Below are 15,238 nucleotides of genomic sequence, written 5' to 3'. Positions count from 1 at the left end.
TTTTCTCTAAATTAATCTCTTTCTTTCCCTTCCATAAATTTTAAAAACTCATAAGGCAAACATAATAAATTTTTTTTAAATAACTGGCTTAGGCCAAAATGGGATTTAGTTTTTCTAAACGTGAGCTTGGTAGATTTAGTTTAAATAAGGTTGTAAGTTGATTTTAATTAATGATATTTACAACATGAAAATTAAAAACCATAAACAAAAGGCATATAAATAACTAGATGAGAAAACTGCAAAAAAAAAATGAACAGTTCACAATACAATTCACTCCTAACCTACACAAACCACCTTTTGCAATGTTTACAACAGCAAAATGGCAGGCCAGCAGCTGAGTTGTGGCGCATTAAAGTTCCTTCTTTAGAATGAAAATTTCCCTCCAATTTTCAGCTACACTGGTAGAGTTTGTTTGCTCCCTTAAATCATTCGGCAGCGCGCAAGGGGAAGGTTATTCAGGAGGGAGAAGCTGACATCATAGCCCAAGTTGAGCAAGTGCATTCAATGTTTGAAAAACACAACTTCACGCACCTCATCAGCTTACTATCCTCCCTTCATGCATCACAACACTCACCAATTATCAGTCTACCATCTCCCCCCCCCCACCACCATGCAATACAGCGCTCACCAATTATCAACAGCCTCCCCTAAAACTGAGAGATGGACTTAACGAAACAAGCACGGTCCTACTGTGCACTGCCATACTGGGCTGAGAGACCTCTAACGAGATTGCCAACAGTGCTGCTCGGTCACTGCCCACCACTGCGAGTGCTAGTACCACACGTCATGCAAAATTCAAAAAACGCCGTGTGTTTTTTAAACCACGATCTCTCACGGAACCCCTAGTGACCCCTCATAGCAGCTCTGGTTGAGAAACACTGTTCTATAGATTTGCTAAGTATGCCCACAGAGAAAGAATCTCAGGCCAGCAGAGCCTTCGGGCTCCTCCAAAAATATGTGGGAAGAACCACCAGCTGCGGCTGTCCACAAAATTCCAGGTGTACGGGGCTGCCGTCGTCACAACATTGCTATACGGCTCCAAAGTCTGGGTTTTGTACCATAAGCAAATCTGTTTGCTCGAGCACTTCCATCAATGCTGCCTCCACTCCATCATGGATATCAGCTGGCAGGATTGTGTCTCCAATGATGGAAAAGGCTCAAAGTCCAAGCATTAAAGCCACTTTGCTGCTCTAGCAGCTCTGCTGGCCAGGTGACGTGCCTCACAAGGACAACTCCAGGTTAACAAAAGCTATTCTCTATGGAGAACTCTCAGGGCAAGCGAGATCGTGGTGCAAGACCAACTTAAACACCAGCTCTCTCAGGCAAATATAGAGGTTAACGAGTGGCAGAAGCTGGCTTGTGACAGAGACTGCTGGAGTACGCTGATCCATGGAGCAGTCAAGAATTTTGAAGAACCCAGAAGAGCGACTGCTGAAGAGGAGACGTAGGATTCTACTACCCAAGCACCTGCGTCTGTGTCCCTACTGCTCCAGTCTGCAGATCCAGAATTCGCCTCCACACTTACCAACGATCATGCTGCCACTCCTGAGGATTCTTCTTCCCTCCTGATCTTCACAAGTGAAGAACTTAGCCATCACCATAGTCTTCCACTTTGTACTCTGTCTGACACATTTCTGTGTCACTCAGAAAGCCTTTTTGCATTCTTGGCACTGCTCAGGTTCCCACCTTGTTGCATCTCATCAACAAACTTTGAGATAATATATTTGGTCCATTGATGTAGATTGCAAACATTTGGCCCCACACACTGATCTTGGTGGTACCCATAACAAGGATCCATTTATTCTTACTTTGTCTATATAACGGCAGTTCTGACATGTTCCCACCTTGTTTTTCAGCCTCAAGAGCAGCATTTAAACTATTTAAAAGGGACCTCAGGGGCAACCTCTTTGTAGACAGGGTGGTGTATAGATGGAACAAGCTGCTGGACAAAATAATTGAAGCAGATACTATAACACTTAAAAAGACATTTGGATAAGTACATGGGTAGGAAAGGTTGTATGCGGACCACATGTGTGCAAATGTGATTAGCTTAGGGGACTGAAGTGCCATTAATCTACTCTATTAGACTAACAGATTTTAATTTCACAAATCCACTTCAAGTCTGCTCAGTTATTTTCTAAATGTCTTGAAGTCAAATCCTTAGCAACAGACTCCAGCACATTTTCCACTACCAATGTCATGCTAATAGATCGGTAGCTCACTGCCTTCTCCTTTCTTCCATTTTTAAAAGTCACATTTACCGCCCTTCAATCTGCAAGAGCCATTCCAGATTTATTCATGCGCTTAACAAATTTAACCTGTCAAATCAAAGTACATTTGTGGATAGGCAAAGGTACAATTTACACAAATTTCAGAAAAGCTGTATAGGATTACAAGCAATTCATCATTATTTTCTACAAATTATCATATAAAATATAGCAATTTAAATTAATTATTCATAACCGGCAATAGGAGGACTTACTGGTGAATGCAATCACATTCTCGGTGCTATTTCTTAACTCCAGAATGACGTTTGGGTGTAATGGATGAACCATATAAAGATTATAACTTTTCTCAGAGAAACCTTCCTGCAACTGAGAAAATAAAAATTCACAAATTATTTTAGAAGAGGACCTATAGAAAGGTGTATGGGGATGAAGTTAGATGAGATGCTTTATTAGAGGAAAAAAATCCAATGAATCAAAGTTCTCTTGCGTTATGATTCTATATAAAAAATTAAAACATTAAAGAGACTGGAAATAAAAAAATGAATAAAACGTCAAATATATAAGAGGCAACATTCTTCAAAATAGAATGGATACATAGTAGGAAAGTGATTGCTAGATACAAAGTATTCATTGGCATTAGACATGGAAGTATATACAGTCGGCCCTCTTTATCTGCGGGGGATTGGTTCCGGGACCCCCCGCAGATACCAAAAATTGTGGATGCTCAAGTCGGTGGACTTTAGGACCCAACAGAGCACTGGAGCTTATTTAACCTGCCTCAAAGCGGTGGACTTTAGGACCCAGCGGAGCTCGGGACCTGCTGCCCGCAGTATTTGTTCCGGAAAATTATCACCATTGAAAGTAAAGTGGAAATAATAAAGCGATCGAAAAGAGGTGAAACGCCATCGGTCATTGAAAAAGCATTAAGCTACAGTAGGTCAATGATCGGAACAATTTTAAAGGATAAAGTGAGAATAACGGAGCATGTGAAGGCCCTGCCCAGATGAAAGCTACAATTATTACTAAGCAATGCAGTGGTTTATATATTGAAATACATACATTTCTTAAGTGTTTTATATGCATAGAAAGGTAAAATATATACTATATACTAAGACAAACGTTTGACTAACTGATGCTAAGTAATACCCAATGTACCTGTTCTGACTTAGAATATTTCCGGACTTTTTTTCAATTTCCAATCCACGGTAACCTATACACATCCTCCCTCATACTTTAAATCATCTCTAGATTACTTATAATACATAATACAATGTAAATACTATGTAAATAGTTGTTATACTGTATTGTTCAGGGAATAATGACAACATCTGTATATACTCAAACAACAAGGGCTGGAGAGAGAACTTCTGGGTTTTCCCGATCCGCAGTTGGTTGAATCCACGTATGCAGAACCCACTGATAAGTAGGGCTGACTGTACACACATAGGATTCTCACTTACTCTGGGGAACCATCAATCCTGCACATACCCCATTACACTCGTGCCAAGAGTATGATTAAATTGATGTTCACTGTTCTGACCCTTACTAAATTAATATTTTGGCTGTATCTAAGCCAGCAGTCTATCACTTATTCAGTATGCAATTAAGATAGATTAAGGCATCACAATTAATCCTATTCTCATCCTTATCTGATGACCCTACAAATCTAAGGATATTCAATCAGCCTTTTGATCAGGGGGACTGCAGCACGTTTGTTGCCCATTTGCTAGAATCAAAAGATGCAATTTCACATACATTGTAAGTTTAGGGCTAATCACAGTAGTGTCTCTATAGTGTAAAATGATCATGGGTCAAGATATCTGAGGATCAACACAGAAATAAACACAGCCCAAAATTACATATTTTTAAGAGTAAACCCCAAGATTGACTTTGCTTTCAGTTCTTTACTGAACCATTAGAAAGTATGGTACTTCTTATATATTCTTCAAGTAGTGTTTGTAATAAAGTAAAATATTAGTAATGAATAAATATGGCATAACATCTATTTCTGATGGTATGAAAATGCTTTACTGCACTGTCAGAATATCAAAGTTGAACATTTTATTTGTACAACCTTTTATTTGTACAATTCTAGTTAAAAAGGTTGAGTAAACAACAATCTGAGCAGTTAAATATGTACAACAACACACACAAAATGCTGGTAGAACACAGCAGGCCAGGCAGCATCTATAGGGAGAAGCGCTGTCGACGTTTCGGGCCAAGACCCTTCATCAGGACTAACCGAAAGGATAGTTAAATATGTAGGTGTTTATGCCATTAATAATAGCTAAAATAATCAGCTTTAATTATTAATTGAGCAGAGTAGTAAATTATTTTCATTTAATACTTACAGAAATATTGTTTTGTGTCGGAAGTTCACCCCAGAAAAGAAACATTGACTGGGACATGGTGTTAATGGAAGATGGTTTTGGACAGTTCTCCCTGCATATTAATTCTTCCTCCCATAGTATTTTGCCACTTTTACCATCCACAATGATAACCTACAGAACAAATCAATTTCATGTTTTGATATTTCTAGCAAAAAATATAAATCAGGTCTTAAAAACTACCCTAAATTAATGTTAATCTTATTATTTAACTTCATATGATTAGTAGCTGCTTTATGCTCTTCTACCAGACAGAAATTCCTCCTTTTCCAATTCTGTCTACACTTCTGTCCCTACAAACTGTTCCCCATTTTATGACACTTTCCATGCAAACGGAGATACAATTCCTGTTCTTTTACCACTTCCCTTTACATATTCAGGGGCTCTAAAACAGTCTCTCCAGGAGAAGCAGCAATTGACATGCACTTTCAGTAGAGTGTACTACATTCAGTGTTCACAATCAAAACTCATCTACAGTAGAGAAACCAGATGTAGATAGGGTGATCACTTTGACAAGTACCTGCACTTAGTCCACAGGCGTGATCCTTAGTGTCCAATTGTCTGTCACTTTAAATTTCCATCCCACTCTCCTTCTGACTTAACCACCAATGATCTCCTGCATTGACCCTCAGGAGCCATCACAAGCTGGAAGAATAACACCTTCATGGTCCGTAATGATGGTTTTGGGGGTCAGAGAAGGTTTAGGAAGAGGGATGTGGGGAATTAGAGGACATGCCAGTGTCTAATCCTCCACTCTGCATTCAAACATCAGCGGCGAGAGCATGGTCAGACTTCAGGCCCACAGACCAGTGAGTATATTCGAGGTCCTGTCATTAGCAAGACAGGAGTTCGAGGCCTGGATTTCAGGCTCTCATCCCATTTGGCTCAATTTTTCTCTTTCTCTATTTTTACAGCCTGTATGTGAACATAGCAAAGAAACAATCTTCTTCTAACTGCTACATTAACCATTTGGTCTCACCCAATGTTATATTAGATTTTTTAAAACAATGAATGAATGTCTGTCTGGTCAAGCGACAACTCAACTCTTTCTAGACTCTAGAGCATGTGGTGTCTGTAAAGTAATCATTAAAATGTGAATGTTTGTTAGTGGGTAAACACTGAGAATGTCTATCTGCATTTGGGCTTATTGTTTATGCATGTAAACATTAATATGCTTTTTACAGTCCAAGGAATGTTGTGTTGGGGCATGAGTTAATGGAGCAATGGCTAATTGATTTATGACGGCTGTGTTGAGACAAAAGATCAAAGAGTTTCTCTGGTTCTGCGTTTCTCTCCCTTGTTAGGCTTGTGAATATATCGGGCTGCGTTTTCACAATTTATTTTGAACTTCAAGTGGAGCCGGATTGTGATCGGTACCTGTGACCAAGGGGTGGTTTCATGAGCAAGTCAGAAATGAGGGATCGCCTGCCAACAGCAACAATCAAGTGGTGAGTATGAAATGTGAGCCCAGAAATCTTCGTGACTTGCTATGTAGTACTTTGTGCTTTCTACTCTATGATAATAAATTAGATTTAAATTAGTTTGTTGTGCCTGTATGCTTATTATCACATTTCATGGACACTTTAATGATAGGGTCTGATGAAACAAGCCCATTACACCTTATTACAAATACTTCCTTTCTTCTACTCATCCCACACCCCATCTTCTCTGCAACTGAAAACCAAACTTGTTCTCTTTCCCAGTTCTGACGAAGAGTCTGGGACTTGAAACGTTCTTTTCCTCTTACCACTGAAGCTATCTGACCCACTTCCTGTGTTTTCAGTTTTATTTTAGATTTCCAGCAGCTGCAGTTTCTTTTTGATTTTCACTTAAAACTCAAGGCTCTAATCACCAGGGAGCTCAATTTAGAATGCTATAGGGATGGATTCACATCCAGTCTACCCAACTACAGACGATTCTGTTTCAATCAGAATTTGGTGCAGTTAATACAAACACTCTAATTATTTAAAATGGCATTTAGTTGTAATGTTTAATGAACATGATTGGTTGTTGCTGTTATGCACAGCATGCTGATCCAGAATTTAGGGGAGGCTCTCCGTTGGTTGGGGTTGGAGTCGACCATGGATGTTTCGTCCCAGCTGTCTACGCAAAATGCAAGCCAGGGCAGTATGATATGGAGAGCAAACTGTTGCCCATGTAGCAGGCAACCCCGTGGGACTGCCTAGGGGACTCCAGCTCTAGATTTTTCCCTTTGCTTTACTCCTAAAGCCTTCCTCATGAGTGGGTATAGCCACAATGCAGCAGAGGTTTGAGATCAGAGTTTTCCTTCTCCTTATGAGCTCTCAACCACGGCTGATGAGCTTCCTCTGCCCAAAGCTACTGGTTTTAAGGCACATTACCTGCCCTTGCCCCTTCTCCTGTCAGGAGAAACACTTTCACCAGGCTTAGTAGCTAAGCTACACATGAAGGTCAGGAATTGGACTTGGTTGTCAGAGGTTATTTGAAAAGCACACCATTGGTAACATTTGATAGGTAGTGGGAGATTATCCCCACTATCAACCCCGGCTACAACAATCTTATGGGACCTAATTTAAAATGTTCAAATAATAACTACAATCTATTCCTACCATTCTCCCCCACCCAAATCCCAGAAATGAAAACCAAATTAAGTAAAAATTAACATTGTTTTGCTGAATTTTATAAAACCCAAAAGTTTCCCTTGTAAGTTTGATGAATACAGATGTTTCTTTATAATATGGCTTTTATATGACTTCAGCCAAATGCTGTTGACTCTGAATTTATTGCCACTCATTCACATTAACCAACTGTATATAAATCTATACAAAATACTGATTTTGGCAGGGGTATCTATATTTTGAGAGTAAGGATCACAAATTGGACTGATTAAATTACCCCTATGAATGGGAAAGGCAGTGATTAAACCATTATAATGATTGCTAAAATATTATTATTGCCTAACTGAGTGGGGGAGGGAAAGGGGTTGATGCTTTGCTGCTTCTACGTGGGAGGGGAGAGGAGGGGGCTTTGGGGTTCTAACATTTTTACTGTCATTCATTCTTTTGGGTACTGTTCTGTTTTCATGGATGTCTATGAAGAGCAAGAATTTCAGGTTGTATTTTTTATACATTCTCTGATATTAAATGGAACTATTTTTTTTGTTAATTCATATAAATATTCCAAGTGATATTATATAAAGGTATTCATTATAGTCAAACCTTCTTTTTGTCCTTTTCAATTAAATCTTCAATTAAAAAATCAAACACATCATCCATGTTAAAATAACCAGGTAATGGCACCCTGTAAATAAAAATCTTGCATCATTCCAAAAAGTATTTTTATATTCTATTTTTTAAAAATTGCTGTATAAAGTTATCTTGTCAAAAGTAATCTACTCTTATTTCCTTCAACTTAAAAACAATATATCGTGATGAATCAACACATTTTAAAATGTTGACGATCATTTTTTCTAAAAAACTTCCAGTAAATGCTTACACTTATTGGCAAAGAATCCCAAAATATTAGCATTAAATAAGGCAATTTGTCCCACAAAGTCTGTGCTGGCTCTAAGTAAAAACAATGCAGCCCATCCCTCTCCCCAAAATGTGGAAATATTTTTTTCTACTTATCCAGTTAATAAGGCAATTGAATTTATTGCCATTATTTCTCCATCAGTGCATTCCAGATTGTGACAACTTACTTCATTAAAAACCAGCTGAGAAGCATATTGGATATGTTGAATTATATTCTCTCTCAATCGTCAACGGTTTAAGGGGTACAAGCTCAACCTCTCCTCATACAACAATCCTATCATTCCAGACATCAGTCTGGTAAACATTAACTGCATTCCCTCAATGGCATGAAATACAATCTTTCTCAGATAAGGAGACCAAGGCTGTACACAATACTCTTAAGTGTGGTCTTACCAAACCCCTCTTCAAAAAGAGCCTTGTAAGCCTAGTTGTTCAGTTGTTATTAAACTATTACTTTCATTTTTTTCCTGCTTTCTTTGACTCTTCCTTTCTCTTTGTACAAGTTCTGGGTTTAATGGCGTTTCCTCTTCCCCTCATGGCATGCACCCACGATGCAACCAAACTACCTCCCTTTGTTAAAGTAGTTTTACACGCTGATCTTTACTGCCAATTTAAACAGAAAGTGCTGGATATTAACACGTTGGTTAATGTTTCAGTTTGTGACCTTTCATCAGAACAGGTAAAGTTCAGAGATAAGAGTAGTTGGAAATTGCAGTGGAAGAAGCAGTGAGGAAAATGGAAAAGAGGAATGGTAGAATAAAGCCCAGTAAAGATTGCAATACTAATGAGGAGGAGGAGACAGATGAAGGAGGTTGATGGTAAAATTAACAACAGAGGACACGCAGATGCTAGAAGAGATGCAAGCAGGTGTTGCTACCAGAAGAGGAAGAAACTAAACCTGAGATATATAGCTGGAATGGCTGAGCTGAATGTTAAGCCCAGAGGATTGTAATGCATTTAACCAAAATATCTCTCTGGACTCGACAATGAGCAACTGAATCAGCCAAGAACTGAAGAAGTATCATCAGCCTGAAACTATGTTTTTCCTGACACTTCTGCTATCCATTTTCTCTTCTATGCCAGATTTTCAGCATCTGCAGGCTTTTGCTTGCCCTTTGATTCCAATTTGCCAAATCAGATTCTTAAAATTGGCATTTTGGTTCACCTATTTTTCTCAAAAAGTAGTTTGTATCAATTTCATAACTGTTGTAAGCTCATGATATAATGCTGTTGCTCCCCAACTCTTCCACCACAGAATCCTGTTCCACTCTTTTGTACAGAAGCAAGTCCTCCTTCCTGCTGAGCCAGATATCCTCCTGAACACACCATTATTTCCTTACCCACTGTGCCTCTTATTGTTTTTGTTCATATGAAACCCCCTCACAACGCTAATAATCTCAGAATTTGGATGTCTCTGTGACTTTCTTTTCCTTTTCGTTGTTGAGCAATCCATAGAATACATCCATCGATGAAATGGTATCACCATAGATTCTCTGCTCTTACCTATTAGATTGTGCTTCCCTGTCTGGGCAAACTCCCTCTCCAAATATGTGGTATTCTTCTAAATGAACACTGCCCCTGAATGTCACCCATCCTTCCCCATAACACCCCAATCCTGCCTTCTCCACCCCCAAAGTCATGACTCTGCTACTATTATAACAGATTAATCCCATTTGACTATTTATTATGTGAGCCATTGTTTTCTATTAATATATGGTCTCTGGAGCAGGATAAGAATAACACAGCCACTTACTGACTCACAGCTGACAACACCATGTTACATCTCTGCTTTATATAACCACACAAGTACAACCAATACAAATCGACTGAGGATTTACAGGATAATAATAAACTTGAGATAGTAATGTCCTAAACTTCTAATATTGTCATTAATACCCACATCTGTTCCCCCCCCAAAAAAACAAATCTACTGTTTTAGTTGGAAATTAAGTAAAAATTTACCCTTGAATCTGTGATAGATTACGATACCAATAGGTCTGCAAGTTCTGTCCATCCAAAAGCTCAACTGTATCATTTGTGCTAATTAGCAGTTTGCCAGCATTCTTTCCTGGGACATGAATCGGCTGAAGATATTTAGTAGTCTGGGAACTGGAAGGGAGAAAGAAGGAAGGACAAAATAATAAATGTTTAAAAAATTAACAATTCAGACATTACTCCAAATTGGTATCAGTTATATTTAATTACACTGCTGACCAACAATTGTTAAATGTCCTCATATAAAAAGGCATTAGGTCTTCAAAAAAAAACAACTCACCAAATAAAAGGTATTTTCCTTTAAAATACTGTTAAGTTTTGTTTTCAAAATAACCAACCTGATTTAATTTATGGCTTCATTGTTTGTTGGCAATAAGACCCTAATATTAGATATGCACAAACAGAAACTCACCTGTACACTTCTACCATTCCAGACACAGTATCAGTCTTTTTCTCCCATTCGGGATCCGATTTATTTAATATTGGATTCAGTTTCGACGTTGAAAGTGGCAATCCAGTTGCTTGTGCATAAATATCTTTTAGTGCCACTCCTTGCCCATTTCCTGGAAATTTAGAAAATTAATTTGCTATTTTAACTCCATGCACTAGATGGTCTATGATCTGCATATAAAGATAAGTAGGTGGCAAGAGTCCAGACACACCTAAATATGTAAATACATCAAAAGCTCGAAGTGAATATACGTTCTTTGATAATAAATTTACTTTGAACTTTTGACATACTTACCAATCACTTGCTATCAAATAGGTGTGTTACCCCTAGAAATTTCTTCATATTTATACTTCAGTGAACATCACCAATAAATGATTGATTGCCTGGTGAACGTTGTGTTCCTGTTTGTGGAAGTTGCTGTGCACAGGCAGGTTTAGGCTACTTACAAAGACTAAAGAAGTTTCCTTGGTAATTATCATTTAGCCAATCCTATCACAATGTCCTGAACATATGGATCAATACTGTGCTTTCTTAAAGAAATGTAGTACACGTCCTCACTCTATAGTAACAGTCATGATCCAGTTTACAAGGTTATAGTTTTCTTTATTCATCCCATTAAGGGAGAAAGATGGAGGGAAGAAATAACAAATGATCTCCTTTCAACACAACTTGCTTTAGTGATCAATGATCAATGCAGACCAACAGGACATTACTGTTGTTAGCAAGTATAAAATTATTTTTGCTTTACAGATATACAGGTTTATGTAATTTAAGCTGCCTACCTCCTCTTTGCAAGTCAGACTCAATTTTTTTAGTTGTTCATCCCACAATTTAAGTAGGTCCTTAATGATCATCTATAGTTCTGTTTACTAGATAATATACTAACCACTAGATAGCTTTCAAAAAGAACTCCAGTCAACTTCAATATTAATGCCCCCCTCCAGTACTAGATTTGGTTGTACGTTACCTTAATGACAACCCCATCCAACTTTCCTCAGAAATTGATGGTAGCATCCTTTTCTGAAATAACGTTTTAGCACCAGGGTTTCAGAAAAAAAAAGCAAGTTCTGCATGAGCTGGAAAGAGGTTGATTAGGTGAGCCTTGACGAAGTTTGAAAGTAGAGCAAGCTTGGATAATTTTCCGTGTTACCAAATCAAGGATGTTGTCATAATCTCTCTGGACGCAAGTGAAGAACATATGCAAATCTTCAGCAATACAGATATGATTTTATCAGAATCAAAACTTTCATTATATGTCTATTCTTTTTGGTGTCACATTGACTGAACCAACCTGGCTGGATGTTTGAATGTGAAATGGTAGAGATCATGGGTGGCACCATCCACTTGGGATATGTGGACAAAGGTGCTCAAAGATACTTCAAGCTAGTTCTCCATATGCACTTGGTAATCTGTACCTTAGCTGATGGAGGGATTTTTTATTCTGATTTGTAGGATAATTTTCCTCTACCTACAAAGATGCTGCTTTTGGTATTTAGCATGCATCTCTGTTTTGCAGCATCACAGAATAGCTGTAATTCACTTTGGGTTGAACTGATTGGTTGTTAAATCAAGAAAAAAAAAGTATGCACTCAGTCACAATTAACCTCAATCCCCAATGTTCACAACACATTACTCAAACCCTTTAGGAAGGTGCTATTTCTGGAAAACCTTTAAATCGCCTAAACATTCCCAAGCGTCATACAGCATCATCATGAATAAATTTAAGTTCAATGACAAATGTTTTGTGATTTAAACCAGCTTCATACAGTCGGCCCTCCTTATCCGTGGGGGATTGGTTCCGGGACCCCTCGCAGATACCAAAACTTGCGGGTGCTCGTCCCTTATTCAACCTATCTCAATGCGCTGGACCTTAGGACCCAGCGGAACCCCAGACCTTATTTAACCTGATTCAGTGTGGTGGACATTAAAACCCGGCAGCAGAAATCGGAATCCACAGTGTTTCTGTTCGCGAAAGTAATCACGATCATGATTGAAAATAAAGTGGAAATAATAAAGCGATCAGAAAGAGGTGAAATGCCATCGGTCACTGGAAAAGCGTTAGGCTACGTCGGTCAACGATCAGAACAATTTTAAAGGATAAAGTGAGAAAGGTTCTGTCCCAATGAAAGCTACAATTACTACTAAGCAACGCAGTGGTTTAATTATTGGGTTTTGGGTTTTTGATCCTCCACATCAACCCGGCCGGATGGAGAGTGCACTCGAAAATGGTCTGTCACTGGCTCCTGAGCTCGGCGCTGAAACATACGTTAAGTGTTTTATATGCATAGAAAGGTAAAATATATACTATATACTAAGACAAACGTTTGACTAGCTGACGCTAAATAATAACGGACGTAGCTGTTCCGACTTACTTAGTAAGGAAACTTACGATTTTTTTCAATCCCAATCCACAATAGCCCGCGCATATCCTCACGTATATTTTAAATCATGTCTAGATTACTTATAATACCTAACACAATGTAAATGCTATGCAAAATGGTTGTAATACTGCATTTTTTAGAGAATAATGACAAGAAAAGAAAGTCTGCACATGCTCGAACAACAGGTGCTGGAAGAGCACTTCCCGGTTTTCGTGATTGGTTGAATTTGTGCATGCGGAATTCGCGGATAAGGAGGTCCGACTGTACTAAGAAATAAGCAGCTTGTTGATTTATTTTGATTGTGTCTGTTGAAAATAAATGTTGGTCAAGCTCTTAAGAGAATTTCTCAATCATTTTTCACAAAGATAGGCAGAGAGAGCTGAAGTTTAACGTATCAACAAAATACAAACATCTCTAATAGTTTAACATTGTAAAGTACAAGTGAAATGGGCCATTGGACTCCAACAAAGGCTCACAATGACCTCAGTCAAAACTACCAACTACACATAGTCCCCAAACAACAGAGAACCTGCAGATGCTGGAAATCAAAGTAATACACACAAAATGCTTCAGATGCTGCCTGGCCTGCTGAGTTCCAAAATAATTTTGTGTGTATGACTACACATGGAGGCAGGTTTAGCCACTGATGCTTCATTGTCAAAAATCCAACACCTGGTGTTTTGGCCCACCTGACGAAAATGGAATTAGCTTTTCAGGAACCTTATTAATTGTGTAAATGTATCTTCAATTAAGTATAGCTTTTCAAGAAATTAAAAGTGACAATAAACACAAATAGAAATCTGGTATCTTAGCAGTTACCTTGAATAAAGAGAATATAGTAGGCCCCAGTATTGGTAATATGAATCAGGGGACTGGAAGGCATGAAACCTTTGGTAATACTGCGGTACACTTTTTCACCAATGGGATCTCCATTCTTTCCAGATATTAGAAGGAAAATCAATGTATTAACTGAGATACCCTAGAAGAAAACACAAAACTCATTCTGAATGCATACATATCTGCCAGTTATATTCAACGCAGACACCTTGTACAAAGTCAAAAGTGCAAGTGCTTGGAGTTATGTAGTAATTATCAAATACTTTACAGTTTGATAATTCTTTACATAAATAACCCCACGGTATTAACTTATTAAAAAAAAAATTTTTTTAGCGATAACAATTTGGAGTAGCCCTTCCTATTTCTGGTCTTTTGCACAACGCTGCCACAGCAGCCCCCAACAAACCGGATTAACCCAAACCTAATCATAGGATAATATACATTGACCAATTAACCCACCCACTATGTCATTGGACTGTGGGAAGACACCAGAGCACCCGCTCACAGACAGCACTACAATTTAACACTATATTACGGAACGCCCTGAGCAGTAAAATAGTCGCGCTAACAGCAACGCTACCGTGGCGCCCTAATAAATGGTGTTGATAAATTTTGAAACTTACATGGCAGTCCAATGATACCAAGCTTAGGAGGTTTATCAAACAAGTTGCAAGTTAGAGATAAGCCAGAAAAATGTGCAGAAAAGTGGCAGATGGAATTTAATACAAAAATAGATGCAATTCACCAGCAAAAGCAATGGGAAGTGGCAATATATACCACAAGTCACAAATCTAAAGGTTTGTGCAAGAACAGAGGGTCTGGGGATTGAGTGCATTGTACGGCAGAACATTAGGGAAGAGTAGTCAATGAATCATGTGGCATCTTGAGTTACATAAATAGATACACTAAATAAAAGTATAGTTATGTTACAGAAGACCTTAGGAAAGGTCCTCAAGTATTTGAGATGATGTAAGGCAAGAGATCTAGAAATAAGGTTAGGCTAGAGAATCTGTTCTCCCTAGAAGATGAGGGGAGATTTAATTGATGTGTGTGAGATTACAACAGATGTAGACAGGGTAGACAAAACAAAAGCTGTTGTTATGAGCCAATAATTGAAGGGCCAATGGACACAAACTTTATGCTTCGGGCAAAAATATAGAGGAATGCAAGGAAGAACCTACAGATTGTTTTTATATAGCAAGTGGTATCAAACTGGCATTCTTAGCCTATACAAGTCACTGTAGCAGAGGCTACTAATGATTGAAGAAGAAAATTAGATAGGTAGGAGATCAATAACTTTGCAAGGCTAGGTGGCTAGAGCAGGAGAATGAAACCAACAGGATTGTTCTGCAAAATTCTAACATGGTTCAAGTGGGCAAATGACCATGTGGCTCAAGATGGTCTAAGTTAAAGAAAGGCAAACTACTTATTATTATTGTTTCTCTAC

The 15,238-nt window shown here is 38.4% G+C and overlaps 1 protein-coding gene across 3 annotated transcripts in view; it reads right to left on the bottom strand.

Annotated features, from left to right (window-relative positions):
• The window catches only part of fam234a (family with sequence similarity 234 member A), a 33,796-nt gene that overhangs the window by 5,277 nt on the left and 13,281 nt on the right, over nt 1–15,238 (bottom strand). For all 3 annotated transcript variants that reach the window (XM_059979640.1, XM_059979639.1, XM_059979638.1), the window contains exons 6-11: nt 13,774–13,933; nt 10,535–10,685; nt 10,090–10,236; nt 7,813–7,894; nt 4,580–4,729; nt 2,483–2,594 (exon numbers count right to left, since the gene is read on the bottom strand). In XM_059979640.1, coding sequence (XP_059835623.1) covers nt 2,483–2,594; nt 4,580–4,729; nt 7,813–7,894; nt 10,090–10,236; nt 10,535–10,685; nt 13,774–13,933 — 802 coding nt within the window. The remainder of the gene's footprint in view (nt 1–2,482; nt 2,595–4,579; nt 4,730–7,812; nt 7,895–10,089; nt 10,237–10,534; nt 10,686–13,773; nt 13,934–15,238) is intronic.

Source organism: Hypanus sabinus, chromosome 9 (assembly GCF_030144855.1).
Source record: "Hypanus sabinus isolate sHypSab1 chromosome 9, sHypSab1.hap1, whole genome shotgun sequence".
In the NCBI taxonomy this organism is placed as follows: Eukaryota; Metazoa; Chordata; class Chondrichthyes; order Myliobatiformes; family Dasyatidae; genus Hypanus; species Hypanus sabinus.
Note: the sequence above shows the minus strand (reverse complement) of the source record. Positions and strands in the feature narration are given on the sequence as shown.